General features: G+C 39.8%; 3 protein-coding genes across 3 annotated transcripts; 2 read left to right on the top strand and 1 right to left on the bottom strand.

Annotated features, from left to right (window-relative positions):
- The first annotated feature begins 2,751 nt into the window (after positions 1-2,751).
- LOC116192393 (transcription factor MYB44-like) lies at positions 2,752-3,933 on the top strand. The gene has a single exon (XM_031520935.1). The coding sequence runs from the start codon at positions 2,887-2,889 to the stop codon at positions 3,733-3,735; it is 849 nt and encodes a 282-aa protein (XP_031376795.1). The 5' UTR covers positions 2,752-2,886; the 3' UTR covers positions 3,736-3,933.
- A 4,974-nt stretch (positions 3,934-8,907) lies between these two features.
- LOC116192120 lies at positions 8,908-10,005 on the bottom strand. Its single transcript, XM_031520569.1, has 2 exons — positions 9,741-10,005; positions 8,908-9,396 (listed from the first exon to the last, which is right to left on the bottom strand). The coding sequence occupies exons 1-2, from the start codon at positions 9,928-9,930 to the stop codon at positions 9,161-9,163; spliced, it is 426 nt and encodes a 141-aa protein (XP_031376429.1). The 5' UTR covers positions 9,931-10,005; the 3' UTR covers positions 8,908-9,160.
- Positions 10,006-11,754: 1,749 nt separating this feature from the next.
- On the top strand, positions 11,755-13,238 carry LOC116192320. Its single transcript, XM_031520855.1, has 2 exons — positions 11,755-12,256; positions 12,856-13,238. Exons 1-2 carry the CDS (start codon positions 11,816-11,818, stop codon positions 12,997-12,999), a joined length of 585 nt encoding a protein of 194 aa, XP_031376715.1. The 5' UTR covers positions 11,755-11,815; the 3' UTR covers positions 13,000-13,238.
- The last annotated feature ends 2,368 nt before the right edge of the window (positions 13,239-15,606 follow it).

Genomic DNA, 15,606 nt, shown 5'->3' with positions numbered 1-15,606 from the left:
TTTAATCCCTATAACTTTGCTTTTTATGTATTTCATGTCAGTCCATTTTAAAAATAATCTCTCTTTTAATTACTATTGTACCCTTCCTCGATAAATTACAAGTTTACCTTAGACATATTCTGAAATACATTTCTCATCAACTTAGATTTAAGTTTTACAAAAAATATTTGTTAAATTTTTTTTAAGAATTTTGTCGAGCCAAGTATATAACGAGTCAGGTAATCTATTTTATTTTTATCGAATAAATAGGAATATTAGAGAAATGGCAGTAGTAAATCATTTAAGCACTATCGTGAATTTTATGTAGAGATTTAAATATTTTAGAAATCATGTAGAACTCCGAGAATAACGCAATACAAAAAGTAATTTTAATTGGAAGATGCATGCTTATTGTGTTTTTGGTATCGTTTGCTCCATATATGATGATAATTTGAAAATTATGCATCTTTATAATGATAAATCTCTATATGATTATGACTCTTATTAAGGGAAATAACTCTAATTACGGACCATTTCCTAGGCGTAGTGTTATTATGTTTCATCTCCATTGGTTTTCAAGTGTTGTGATTGCTCTCGAGGAGCTACTTGGTTCCAACATTATTTCACTCCTTGGCCACAAAATTCCATTGAATTGACGCATAATTTTCAAATCATCGTTTCACCTAGTGAACAATACCAAAGTATGATAAATACTTTCTACTTGATGCATCTATATCAAAGTAAAACTTTTTTTTCCTACTATATTTTTCTTGCATAGTTTTACCTAATTTTTTAAATATTTATTTATTTTTATGTAAAATAATATATTTTTCTTAGTAGGATGTAAAATAATAGACGGCACTCAATGGTTTGCAATTGACAGTATTACTATATTTCTATTTATTCGACAAAATTACTTTGACTACGTACTTCGCTCATTGTATGTTTTGTCTAACAAAACTCAAATAAAATTCTAAACTGTCTAGCAATTTCATTCATAAATTTTTACAATAAATCTATCCAATACATGTATAATTCATTTAATTAAAAAAAAATTTCCAAATGGATTTAAAAGAAATACAGATAAAAATGATAAGAAGAAATAAGATAAATTTATTTCGAGAAATAGTGTCTGGGAAATAATATCATGAAAAATAATTTAAGTTTTTTTTTTGCTGAATAATTTAAGAATGTTGTCTAATTGGGTAAAACTCCACAAAGAATTGATCTAACAGATGCAGATAACGTGGCCGTTTTTAATGAGGAGGACAGAAGAATTACCCATGAGAAAATTAAACCCAAAATAAAAGAAAAGAAAAGCTTCGATCGAAGGTTTGATGTTTGGGACATCGTCCGTAGCCTCCGTACAAAGCAAAAATTGAAGTGAGAAGAGAACACGTCAACCGCAACCCCCACCCCACATATATCATATGAATTATTATTATTATTATTATTATAAAGAAGCCCAAAATGGTAAATTGACAAGAAAACGACAAAAAGGCCCATCAAATGAAATTATAAAACAAATTGCTCACTCCGCCGCGGAAAGAAAGGCCGGAGAAATTATAAATTAGGATTTCTTTTGGATGAATAATTATGGCTCTGTTTGGTTTCAGAGTTATATTTTAGAATCACAATTCTAATTTAATTCTACCCACTACAAAACAAAATAACTCATACAAAGTCAAAGAGTGGGTCCCATTTATATTACTTTTTCCACAACAAAACAACATAACTCTTACAAAGTCAAAGGGTGAGCCCCATTTATACCACTCAAAATCAAAATCAAAATCACAATTATAAAATCCTACTATGAAACCAAACACCACCTATAAATTAGGATTTAGCAAAGACACATAAAAATGTTTTAAGATTGAAGACAATATTGATTGATTGCACTTTAATTTTCTGCATCCACTTTATTGTTTGTGCTTATAAATCGTCCCTCACCAATCGCGTATATATGGTAAATCCTATAATTTCAAGAATGGTTACCATGTTTCAGATTATGACAATAAAGATACACACATAAAAGAAAATGAGTACATTGTGTTTATATTTACACACATTAACTTATCAAATATCTTCTTGTTTTTTTTTTTTGGGTAAGCACGTACTTGGATATCGAGACCGAGTTCAATATACCATCTCCATTTTACTACGAGACTAAGTTTTCTACATGGACACCAAATGCATCAGTATGAGCATATTATATATGCGTATCGAGTCATAATTGCATAAGGTACTTAAGTGATGTATAGAGTCGTAATCCGCTCTATGTGACAGTTTTATTGTCCAAGTCCAATTAAGGTACAATATGTAGGAACTTGCCAAGTACTAATCACTATACACTTACCAACCATAGAAGATGCAAAATGTTGAACATATCCTTCTTTCCATTTACAAGAGTACAGGGACCGTAACTCGCAAGTCTTGTTAAGATACAAGAAAATGAAGATAACCGGATAACGAAATTCTCATTCCTCATAAATAAATTCATAACTTCTTGATTTCAAATCGAAGTGATTATATATGGAGAGATATTGAATAATTTTTAGAAATAAATAAAAACAGTAAGGAAAAAAAGGGATTTGCCTGTGATCATATTATGTATTAATAATAATTAAAATTACACAAAATCTTTCCGATCAGTCCCTCCTCCCCACCAACTTTACACGACCCATCTTCCTGGAAGTAGCCTCACATCCAAATCTCTCTCACTCTCTCTTCCCCCTCCATTGTTACGTTCGTTGCACCTTTCCCTCTCTTTCTTTCTCTAAAACTTCTCTCCGTATATATATAGAAGTCCCTCCTCTCATCAATCCATTCGTTCCAAAAGATCCCACAGGCAGACACTCTCTCTCTCTCTAGGCTCTCACTTTCTCTCTCTAGACAAAGCAAAAGCCCATGGAGTTAGCCATGAACAATAACAACAACAACATGTGCTCAACCTCGGCCACTTCCTATTCCTCGGACTCCTCCTCCTCCTCGGAGTCCACCTACACCTGCTACGGCCCCGCGGCTGTGATGGGCCGGTCTTCCTTTTCGGGTCACAGGTCGGACCGGGTCAAGGGCCCGTGGAGCGCCGAGGAGGACCGGATCCTCACCCAGCTCGTCCAGCGCTACGGCCCCCGCAACTGGTCCCTCATCAGCCGCCACATCAGTGGCCGCTCAGGCAAGTCCTGCCGCCTCCGCTGGTGCAACCAGCTCAGCCCCTCCGTCGAGCACCGCCCCTTCTCCCCCGCCGAGGACGAGGCCATCCTCGCCGCCCACGCCCGCTACGGCAACCGCTGGGCCACCATTGCCCGCCTCCTCCCCGGCCGCACAGACAACGCCGTCAAGAACCACTGGAACTCCACCCTCAAGCGGAGGGCCTCCTACTACTCCCCCTCCCCCTCCGCCGCCCCCTCCGCCTCCGCCTCCGCCGCGGCCGCCGTGCTGGGCTGCAACAGCGGCAACAACAACGCCACCGACGAGGCCAATGGGGCCGCCGTACATCAATATCACTACGCGCAATGCGATGCTGGGACGTCGTTGACGACGACGATGGAGGAGGGGGACGACCCGTTGACCGCGTTGACTCTGGGGCGGCCGGGGTTCGGGACGGGGACAGAGGAGGAGGAGAGGAGGGGGCCGGTGGCGGCGGCCGAGGAGGTGCCGGAGGGGTTTTGGAATGTGATGAGGGGTGTAATAGCGAGGGAGGTGAGGGAATACATGAACTCCACGCTGGACGCTCAGACCTCTGGATTTCATTAATTTTAAATTATTATTTCCAATTAATTAATCAAATTTAGGCCTCCTTTTTTTGTCCCCCCTTTCTTTTGGGTGTTGATGGGGGAGTAAATTGAATGGAGGATAATTTAGGAATTTCGATTAATTCAGTGTTAATCGCAATTGTAAGAAATCAAATTGGCAATTAAGTAAAAAATATATATATATAATTATTACCCCCAATCTCTCCCTCTCGTACCGTAGTCTCTCGTCTCCGACTCTTCTTGATGGACCGGTTGGGAAAGGGTCGTTGTGTCGATGAGGGCTCGAGTTCCGATTTGGTGCGCCTACGTATCCCGTAATCACAGGAATCAGAGCCCTACACGTAGATCTAGGTTGTCGGAGATTGGCAGAGGTCCCATGGAGGTCGCGGCGGAGAGTCGGGTGAAAGTGATGATGAACCGAGTCATGCGTCGGTCTCATGGGCTTAGAGCCTATTTATGATATGAGCCTGGGCCGAATGATAGTTTGAGCCCGATTGACTCTATTCGAAGCCTAGGTCCATATCAATAATGATGATAAGTAGAATCTAGAAAGTAATTGAAAATATATGCACGGCCCATTTCGTTTGTGGTGACGCAAGGTTGTCCACTTCTCTATTTTGCGAGGAACCTATTTTGCAGGTTGCCCGCTCTGATTGAATGCGTGGGGGGACTTGTTTTGAAGTTGCCCGCCCCGGAATTTGAATTACGTGAGGGGGACTCGTTGTTGCAGGCTGCCCGCCACTAAGCCTTAATTGCCTGAGAGGGGTCCTGCTGTTGCAGGTTGTCCGTCCCTGAGGTAAATAGCTTGAGGGAGACTCGTTGTTGCAAACTGCTCGTCCCTGAATTTGAATTGCGTGAGGGGGTCCCACTGTTGCATATAGCCCGCCCCTGAATTTGAATTACGTGAGGGGGTCCTGTTGTTGCAGATTGCCTGCCCCCGAATTTGAATTGCATGGGGGGGGACCCGCTATTGCTGGTTGCCCGCCCCTAAGTTAAATTGCATGAGGAGGACTCGTTGTTATAGGTTGCCTACCTCTGAATTTGAATTGCGTGATGACTCGCTGTTGTTGGTTGCCTATCCCTGAGTTAAACTGCATTAGAAGATCATGTTATTGGAGGTTGCCCGCCCCTAAATTTGAATTGTGTCAGGGTTTGCAAATTGCGTGCCCTCGAATTATTGAAAATGTATTGTCGCAAACATTCTCCAAACAGTATTTTTCCAGTCGGGCATCAACATCATGCAACCGGGGGAGCATGAGGAAGCTGGGATGGCAAAGCTAGCCGGCAAACCTTGCAGGGGCTCATTCTGTTCGCCTCACTCGCAGACATTTAGAACAGAATTTAGAGACACTAAATCCATGGAGAACTTTCAAAAAGTCAAGGGAAGCTGAGCTTGCCAATGAATCAATTCCTTCATCATATTATATCTTCGAGAAAGATAATCCTATAGAAATCATGCCTGTAGCTTTTTCTTTTTTTCTTTTTTTTTTATAGCAAATGATCATCTCCAGAAAATGATCATCTTATTGCATCTGAATCCGTTCCTTTGCACAACCTCACCTCTCGGAAAACAATTAATCTAATCTTCCCGAATTAATGAATCTCATAAGACTAGATTAAGATCATTACTTCTACTAAATAAGCAGCAAACTCAACACTTGGTCAGGATCAAAGAAACTCAATAGTAACAAATGAAAGAACAACCACTAGCACGGTGGTTTAGTAGTTAAGTTCCAAGCGTTCTACTTGAATATCACGAGTTCGAACCTCACTGAGGACGTAGAGCTCGCCACTATGTGGGTGTATTATGGGATGGCGGTGGCCGGCCTATAATGCTTGATCCAGTGGGCTTTTGACTTAATTCATTAGTGTGTTGATGGGGCTGCGGTGATCAAGTTGGGCTAAGTCTCAACGAGCTATGGCGAAATGAACATTCCGTGGCAGCCAGGTTCCTTTAGTTTGGGCAATCACAATAGGCCAATAACCCGACCTAACCTTTAATTCAGCTTAAAAAAAAACAAATGAAAGAATGAGGAATCAGAACTTAGACAATGGAAGAATGAAGGATCAAAACTTAGATAGTGGAACAATGAGGGATCAAAACTAGATATATGAATAAGAATAGGGGACAACTTGTATGCAACTTGAAACGGCAGTAGATCATGTCTCGCTGGAGTTCTTCATTGCCCGAACAGACCTCCATCGCTATCATGGTTTCAATTTCAGGTCTCACATGAAGACACACCTCTCTAGGCAGAGGCCAAAGTAGTGCTCATTGCCCTCACCATAGCAACAGAAAGAGGATTAACGAAGATCTGACTACGTTGCGACTCTTTACTTCTAGTTGAAGCCGTTTTGAACCCCTGCTCCTCTCCGTGGGAGATTAGAAGCATAGTCTCTGATATTATCTCGGTTTTTAATGTCTTCTCGGATTGATGTTCTTGGATCCCTAGGTCCGATAATTCCCTTGCACACGACATGGGTCATTTTGGCTCAAGGTCCAAATTTCAATCTCTATGTACTTTTGAAGGGTACCTAAACTTTAGGACTCTTGTAAACACTTTCTTTCACTAATATTAATAATATGAATTATTCAGAAAAAAGAAAAAGAAGAATAAGAATAGAGGACAATGTATGAATATGAATAGGAGATTCATTTTTCTTGAATATTTTCGAGCATGTATAATCGGGCCATGCCCACATCATTATAAATAGGCTCTAAGTCCAGGAGATCGATGCATGACTGTTCATCATTACTTTCAGCCATCTCTCTCTCTCTCTACCACGACCTCCATGGGACCTCCGCCGATCTCGGACGACCTACAACGATCTCTCGCTCACAATCAATTGATGTATTCTCACCCCGCATCGGCATCGGTATGCTCGAATGAGAATAGGGGATTTGTTCACAATCAATTTCAAAATGATTCAGAGGATCCTATGATTTTAATTTTGTTATTAATTTTGATGTTTGCTCAGAAATATATGTGTATTTTAACCGACACATTGCTTATTCGTCTCAAAGATTTCCCGCGCGTAGAGCGATCTATTTATCGTTCCTGCTCGGGTTAAAAATTACCCGCCGAAATTATTTATTTAAATCTAAGCAGCATTTTATTAAAAAAATTAAAGTAAATGTAATAAAAATACAGTGGCAAGCTAATTTCATAGACTTATTAAAAAAAATACCCTTTCCTTTCCCAACCGGTCCATCAAGATCTGTTCTTCATCACGATGCAATGGACACCAAACCAAATGCTTTACGTCATGTAATTGGGGGATTACAGGCTGTCCCCTCGTAAAACTAAATATTATATTATCTTAATTTTTTTGTATTAATAATTCAATTTTCTATTTCTGAAAATAGAGAGAGAGATATGGATCAGAAAATCTGAATATGGCGCAATGTCATACGAGCTCATCCATATCCATAAAACAGTGGTCTCAACCTATAACATAACTACCGAACAGTGGTTCACACTTTCCCGATTTCTGTTTTCGCCTTAGCTTCTCGTCATAGATCCAGTAGGCACCATACCCCGAGCAATATCTTTATCGGTCAATATTGTCGGTCTATGTCCGACTCCTTTACGACCAATCTCACCGAAGCACCCAATATGTTATGGAATTCTTAAGATATATGAATATTAGGAGAGTCGGGGACTATACTGAATAGTATTAAAAAAACAAAAGAGAAAGATAGGAAGGATAGCAGTGTGGGCAAAATTGCGTTAGTGTATAGATAGAGAAGACACTTTAATGGACTAAAATTCGTGTAGAAACTTATCATAAATATTAGTCTCGTCATTTTTTTTTTGGCTATAGGGAAAACCCATGGACATGGTACATATTCGTCACTAGATATGAAATATTTAAGTAGAGATTTGCTGAAGAAGGAAGGTAATTAAGGAGAATGTTTAATTTAATAAGAACCTGCCTTGCCACATTGGAAGAAAATAACATACCCATCTATGTCCAAAAATTCAATAAATAAATAAATAAATGGAAAATATAAAATAAAGATCAACTTTGCCCTTACGTACGGTGTCTGAACGTAACCGATTCCTAATTATCGTTGACTACACCATTCATAGTCAATCCAACGATGATCGATTGAAAGGAACCCAAATTTTCACTGGATCATTGTATAATAACAAATCAATACATTAGAGTATACATAGTTATCGTTTAAGAATTCTTGGCTAAACGCGCATTATTAATTCTTGGAAGGGCTTGTCAGGGTAATGACAAGTTAGTCTTCTTAGTTGACTGATGAACTGCTTATTGATTTTGACCTGAAAATATGTAATACTGAAAAAAAGAAAAACTTAATTAATTAAGGAAAAATGATGAACTTTCAACTTCTTTTTGCGTCTGTCACTCACTGTTCCAAATGGACCTCTCCTCCCTGAAATTCCGAATGTTATTATTTAACACGTCCAGATTATATAATATGGGCCTGATGATATGTGCTTTCTTCTTCCTCTGGGCTTATTTCAGATGGAGAAGATTTAGTGGTTGGGCCTCGATTAACTGATCAGATTGAAATACATTTCGCATGCTTCTTGTTCGTGTGCCATCAGTCGATGGAATCTTACGTATGGGGATGGTGATTTTTTTTTTTACGCAATTTGATAACACGTCATGAGTACATTACAGAGTTAAGCAAGTTCGAGTGTAAGCTAAATATGTTACAGTGGCTAAATGGGTCAAACCTGTTGGGCCGACCCAATGAACAGTTCTGGTTGAACAAGTTCAACCTGTGTAACCTACTTGTATTTTATGTGTTTTTGTTGTGTTATCGCGTATGGATACGTTCATTTACAGAGGTCATATCCTATTGTATTTAGGTGGTTATACATACAAACTTAGACACGATTAATTAAACGGGAATTAAGGGTGTTGTATCCGTGTTAGCATGAAATGAAATGGGTCGTGTAGTGTACATATATGAGAATCATGATCCGTTCATTCATTGTGTCAGTGTTGGGTTAAGGGCTTTCTGACACTAACCTTTAACCACGATCGGTACGAGACATAGTCACATATTGCCACCCCTATCGTGCATGATCAAGTACTACTATTCTCGATGATTGGATATCGTAGGAACGGCACGATCTAACATTGAGAAAATCATGCATCTTCGAGTTATGCAGCCCAATGAGATAGAGAGAAGACACAGAACAAGACTCAGTTTATTCTCTGAATTGTGCACGTACGTATACATGGCGCGAAACAACAGATTCAAACACAATTGTTACACAGAACAAATACAGATGATCATACAAAATTAAATCAAACCCTTTATTCGTTATAATCCTGCAGATACACCTTTTTTTAGCTGAACCATAAAGTAGCACGAGGAGAATATTCACCAGAAACAAGACGCCTTATGATCATCGATGCATAGCAATTAATGATCATGATCAGTAATTCCAGTGAGGCAGAGGCATCGTGAAGAACTTCATCATCCCGGAGGAGCAGTCATTCCCGCTTGATGAGGCGAAGTAGTAGAGCCTCCACTGGTTCAGCACGACCTCGAATCCATTCCCTGCACCATTCGTCTCAGAGGCGAGCAGTTTCGCATTCTTGAAGTCGCACTTGATGTAGCTCCACAGGTTCGGCAGCAGGTACACGTTTTGTGGCGCTTCATACTTGAACACTGCATTTTTTTTTGGGGGGGCACGCAATCGTATATAGAATATCATTCAGTGCGTGGTCGGCCCACGGATGAGATTAACGAAATTTAACCATGCTTATATAATTATATTATATCAATATTACATCAATATATATCTGTATATATCTATATATATGCATCATGCATGCTTTCTTATATATGTGTAACCATGAAAGATTAACTCCGGAATCCTTACAAATTCGCGTAAAAATTATCATATTCCTGCGATGGCGCAAAACATGCAGGCAAAAGTATAAGAGATCATGTGTGACAAGAATAATATTCCACGAAGCTCAATGAGTTCGTGAGTACATATACAGACATACCGAGCTTGTCATTGATATAGAAAGGGCTGTTCTTCAGAGCCCAGTCGGTGTAGTTGTAGCCAGGGCGCCAGTTTTCTGATCCGCCGACCACGACAGTCTCGGCCTGGCCTACCGCCAGGGTGGTGGCGGCAATTACGAGGAGGAGGAATCCTCTCGTGATGGCAGAGTTGGTCGATCCCATCATCTTCATCCTCAAACAAAACCCGAATTCTCGATGAGGTTCGAATTAGGAATCAGTGTTCTTAATTTGTGAGATGGTGGAGTTAGGATATGAGGTTATGGGGTTTTTATAGAAGGATAAGAGGACTTAGTCGTCAGTGAAAGTGTATAATTTTTCTTGCTCTGGCGGGCAAAACAAATTTTATTTCTAGAAGGAAGAATAATGTTTTGACTCACCCATTGATATGCACATTCAGCAATTTCATGCTCCCTTCAAAATGATGTGTTAGGAATTTATTTTCCCACGAAATTGGTGCTTTTCACATTTTTTTTTTCTATTACATCTCGTGATATCATTAAAAATACTCCATAACCACATATAATACATTTTTTTTGGGTGAATGGAGGGATCAAAGACCCTAAGATATTATTAATGAAACTAAACATTACATAGACGAGGCATGGAAAACGCATAATTCGATAAATAACCAATCTGCACAAGAGTTCTCTCTCGATATGTATGTTGGACTTTGACCAACCAAGTCCGAAGCAAAAGCTGACGAATGTCCCATAAAATTGAGCCATCGCTGCCACATTCCGAAGATCTTGAAGTTAGAAAACGAACCATTACTTCAGAATCCACCTCAAGAATAATTCTACGATAATCATTAGTATCATAGAATTGCACGCGAATTATGTTCAATAATAGGTTTTAATCATCACCTGTATATATAATTGCATGTCTACGATTGGAGATTTGTGTTAGTATAATACATGGATTTTGCGCATGGTTAAATGAGATTTGGGATTTGATTATAATTTGCTCAATGGGGTTGACCGATGGGCTAATGGAAGTCATCTTAAATCTGGTAAAAACCCATTTTTGAACAAAGAAAAAGAGATGCCAAGATGGGGCATTGCAATGATTAAAAGGCCAATGAATTCTACAACATATGCCCTGAGAGGAAGAATACTTTGGGGTTAATGGAGGTTAGTCAAGTCTTCCATATATACGGGCTCCAACGGTCATGATACGACATTTATGTTATTATTAATTAATTAATATCCTAATACGGATTTTTTTAGTGTTTTTTTTATTTCATAATAGACGCTAAGCGAGAATGCGTAATTTCTTCTATTTTTGAATGTGCACCGCATCATCTTACGTACATCGAACTGGTCAAGGCATTGGTTGTATAACTTATAGGTTATAGCACACTGTAACGTATAAAGACTTTCGCAGCATCTTACATTTCTGCATTATTCTGCATGGAGATACTACTGCTCTCTCAGCTAATCCCAATGATACATTGTAAACTACGCAAAATCTATTCATGAAAGGAATTTACTTATGCGTCTAATGAAACATATTATTGTTCAAATCCATTGAACATATATATTAGTTATGGCATCATTTGTGGCTGTGGGCATGAACCGGGCTCTATAACAACCATGTTAGGTTTTACTCCCTAACTTCTAAACTTTCATCTCAGATCATCATTCCATAAGGTAAACTGCAGTGCTATTGAAATTGAGAAATAAGTATAGTATAGTAATATATATCTGCCCTCGCATATAATCAAGAAGTTTCAACTTCAATTATTGCTTGCGAACTTCCTGCACCTTCCCCCCACCCCCTCCCTAAACTTTTACTTGGTCCATAATCCATTGATCTCCTTGAACTGGAAAAGTACCAGTGTGAAATGAAAAAAAAAAAAATAAATAAAAGAATTCGAGTGAAAAATTACTATTAACCTCTCCTGTCGGCCCACTGGAAGCCCAACGAAAGCCCATACATGAAATCGGCCCAAAGTACTTCGAACGACAGCTTTGCATTTTCCACCCGCCATTGCCGTACGGCTCCAGAGAGAACCACTGTGCAGTCCTCTCCTACTTCTCGGAGTTGTTCTGTAGCCATGAACTCCGGTCCCAAGCAGCCCTTCTTCTGCTTCAAGCTGCCATGGGATTCCCCTCAGAGCCCCACCAAGACGATGCCCAGCACCTGCGATTTCGACACCCCATGGATGTTCAAGTCCCTGCAGAGCATGGGTTCCCTCGCTTTCAATTTCTTCAACAACTCCGTCTCGAAATCCAGGCTTTTAGCCGCTGGCTCCGGAGATGCCGCTCCGAGGTCGAAGTCAAAGAGGCTGAGCCCCGGAGAGCAGGGAGAGGCGGAGCAGAGGGCGTTCGCCTCGGCCCTGGCTAGTCAGAAGGAGGCGACGGTGTTAGAGTTCTACTCTCCCAAGTGCAAGCTATGCAATTCGCTGCTGAACTTCGTGCTGGAGATGGAGGGGAGGAACAAGGAATGGCTTAACATCGTCATGGCCGACGCCGAGAACGAGATGTGGCTCCCCGAGGTAAGTTACCTTTGAACCCGTCCGTCGCCTTTCTTTGTTCTGTTGGGTGTTGGGTGAGAATGAGATCAATTTGGTTTTAGGGAAGAATATAACTTGTTTGCAGCGAGATCTGATATGGGAAATCAGGGTTTCACAAGTTCGAAAGTTGAGTCAGCACATTAAGTGCTGCCCGGTTGTCGATGTGCCGTGGTTGTTGCTGATTGTATTAGAATTTCGGGTAAGATGGCAGCCTCTTGTGCTTTGTTTGGATGGAGTGGTGATGGTGGATGAATTGTCGAAACACCTATTTTGTAGAACGGAGCTTGGTGAATTGCTCGTTGTGTGATAACCGAATCGGTATGCCATGTATTGCCTAGTCGGGGCCCCAGGACTCGAGGAACCGATATAAGGAAAATGAATGAGTCAGTATGTGAACAATTCTCATGAAAGGTTAAGCTTTATGAAATTGGCGCAGCAACCAGCGTATATGCTAAGCTCGGTTTTGACAGTTAGAATACCAGGGTTCTGCAAGGCCATCTCGAACTGTTGAAAAGTGACTCTGTGGCTTCATACTCTTTGGACTCGATGGGTAAAAACTGATAACTTTCTTATTGATGCAGCTCCTACACTATGACATAAGATACGTCCCATGCTTTGTGATCCTGGACAAGCAAGGGAGAGCACTTGCGAAGACTGGAGTTCCGACCAGCCGATTACATGTAATAGCTGGTCTGTCTCACCTTCTCAGATTGAAGCGTCCGTAGAAGTATTAGTCATCAACAGCATTCCCAAGAGAAACAAGGGTCGAGACACCATTGATTATGTTAGATTGTAACTACGAACTTGTTTATGTACATAAGGACATCTTGGGGCGGCCTTGTCTCGTGTAAGCTCTTTGTTCATGGAAAAGCCTGAAAGACAGCTTATAGACAAGTCCCAGATATCATGACTTGTTCTGTTTTCAAGCTACAGTTGAAAATGAAACTTGTCAATTTCTTGAAAACTTGATGTGGGTTCTTGAATCATCATCTGTTCACGTTTCCATCTCTCGAGTATCTGCAAATAGATAGAATTCAAAGAAATCGATGCTATGAACTATAATGAGTCGTCCTGTACATCTTCGTGCAGGGGGCATGGTTTTTCATCTATATCTCGTTGAGATGGTTCAGTAGACATCTGGATATACAGTGAATTGTTTGGAGCTGCGCAACCAAATATGCGAGGACCACATCATGTCTCTTGCTCGTTAAGACGATGTGATGGCTGTAAAACGTCAGGATTTATGCTTAGAGCTGGAGAGTGCGGTCCCGGACGGGAATTGAAAACAGTGTGGTTGTTGGAACATTGGAATGTTAATCAATGCAATGTTTCGCGGGGAAGTGCAACGACTAGTGAGTTGTAACCAAGATCAACAAGAGTATGGTTCCCAGCACAAAACATCAATAAGCTCATATGACATACTATCAAGAAATTTTAAAAAAAGAACAGAACAAAATTCGAAAATCAGGAGGGAGAAAATTCTAATAATGGATTCCCATTCCAAATCGAACCTGTCGAAATTTAATGATTCAATATTTTCCAGTGCAAAAAAGAAAACAGATAAAAGAGTTTCTGACATCGATATTTTGCCTCTTCTTTTCTGTCGAGAGTCGAGACAATGGAGAGCCATCAACTAGAACACCAGAATTCAATTACTTGGAGTCATCATTCTAATCGAACCTCTGCTCGGGCATAAAAAACTCCCCTGCTTCCTGATTCTACTACTACCAGAGCAGTACTCATAATCATGGGCGTAAGGCCAAAGCCAACAAAGAAATAGAATTACATGAAGAAGATATTACCATTGATAAAGAAGAGTAGATGTGTATCAGGTAAGGATGAATTTGCTCTCAGGCTGCTTCTTTCTTTGCTTCAGCTTTGGCAGGCACAGGGATCTCCTCATCAAGAGTTCTTCCATCAATGCAAGAGGCGCACTTCCTCTCAGCCCACTTTTCTATATCAGTACCATACTCGCTGTTTCTTGCCCCTTGTTAGGAATTGGTGTATGCCCTAAAGGCAATCTATCATCAGTTCTGTAATATGATATGTATTTCATTATAATACGAGGCATTTCTGTTATTGTGTAAATTGCGCTGAATATGATTTTACACAATAATGTCCTTGGAATAGTAGGTTCTATAGGCATCAAGTGTAACTTGATTATGAGATCCTATAATTACCGAACATTATTCCTAAATGTCCATAGTCAAAGTATTATCGTTAATTAGAACAACGATAATACGATTAGACTAGTGTGGGTGTTGATTGATGACCAAGTCTCACAGGTCATGGATATGGAGATATCAAGTCACATCACATGTATACATTAAGAGTAATGTGTATTGGACTGACCCGCCATGAGATTGCTACATGGGTTGTTACGTGACTGTCATTAGCATATCTCAAAGTGACTATCGTGTAATGGTCCTTTGACTTGAGGTCACCATGGATTCCTACATGTAATGTCATAGACTTTGATACTGTCAAACGCCACCGTAACAGGCTGGTTAGAAAGACAGTTATTGGGTATATCATAGAGCATGGAGAGGAATGTGAGTGATCGAGATAGGATTTGTCCCTCCTACGAAACGGGAGCGATATCTCACGGCCACTTGGTGGTTAAGTCTAAAAGTGTATGCATACCCAAATGAGTCGATATAACGATATCGAGCTCATTTGTTCTAATAGACTTACCCGGTAAACCAAGAAAGAGAGATATTGAGTCATATAAGGATGTCATCGACCTCAATAGAGATATAGAGGACAATGAATTATATTACACGGTAATATAGGTCACGAGGTTCGTCGAGAAATTGACTTTCCGATTACTTGAGTAACAGTGATGCATTGCTAGATGCCGCTCACTGTTTATAATATTAAAATAGAGTTTTCGATATTACTATCAACGTAATTGGGAACCTACAGGGTCACACACTACGACTAAATTGACGAGATATTTTGAAATAATAAAATTGTCTAATAGAGATTAGATGATTTATGGTGCGACCGATTAATCGGATATTTAATGAGATTAAATTTGTCGATTAATTAGACTCGATTTATTAGATTAAATGGACACAATTGATGCACGATCCATGTGAGGACACATGGCAATTTAGAATTCTTAATTCCACTTGTCCCACACCGGTTTGGGGACTTGAAAAGCTCCCCCCAAGCTCTATATATATATAGATATATACTGCTAAAGGGATATAAATATAAAACACACATATATGTATATATATATGTGCTAATACATATATGTGTACGTGCATATGTGTGTATGCTTTATATATGTGAGCATATATATATAAATAATTTGAATTGAATTG

This window comes from Punica granatum, chromosome 1 (assembly GCF_007655135.1).
Source record: "Punica granatum isolate Tunisia-2019 chromosome 1, ASM765513v2, whole genome shotgun sequence".
NCBI classification, from domain to species: domain Eukaryota; kingdom Viridiplantae; phylum Streptophyta; class Magnoliopsida; order Myrtales; family Lythraceae; genus Punica; species Punica granatum.
The sequence above is the reverse complement of the archived record's forward strand: the minus strand, read 5'-3'. Positions and strand labels throughout refer to the sequence as shown.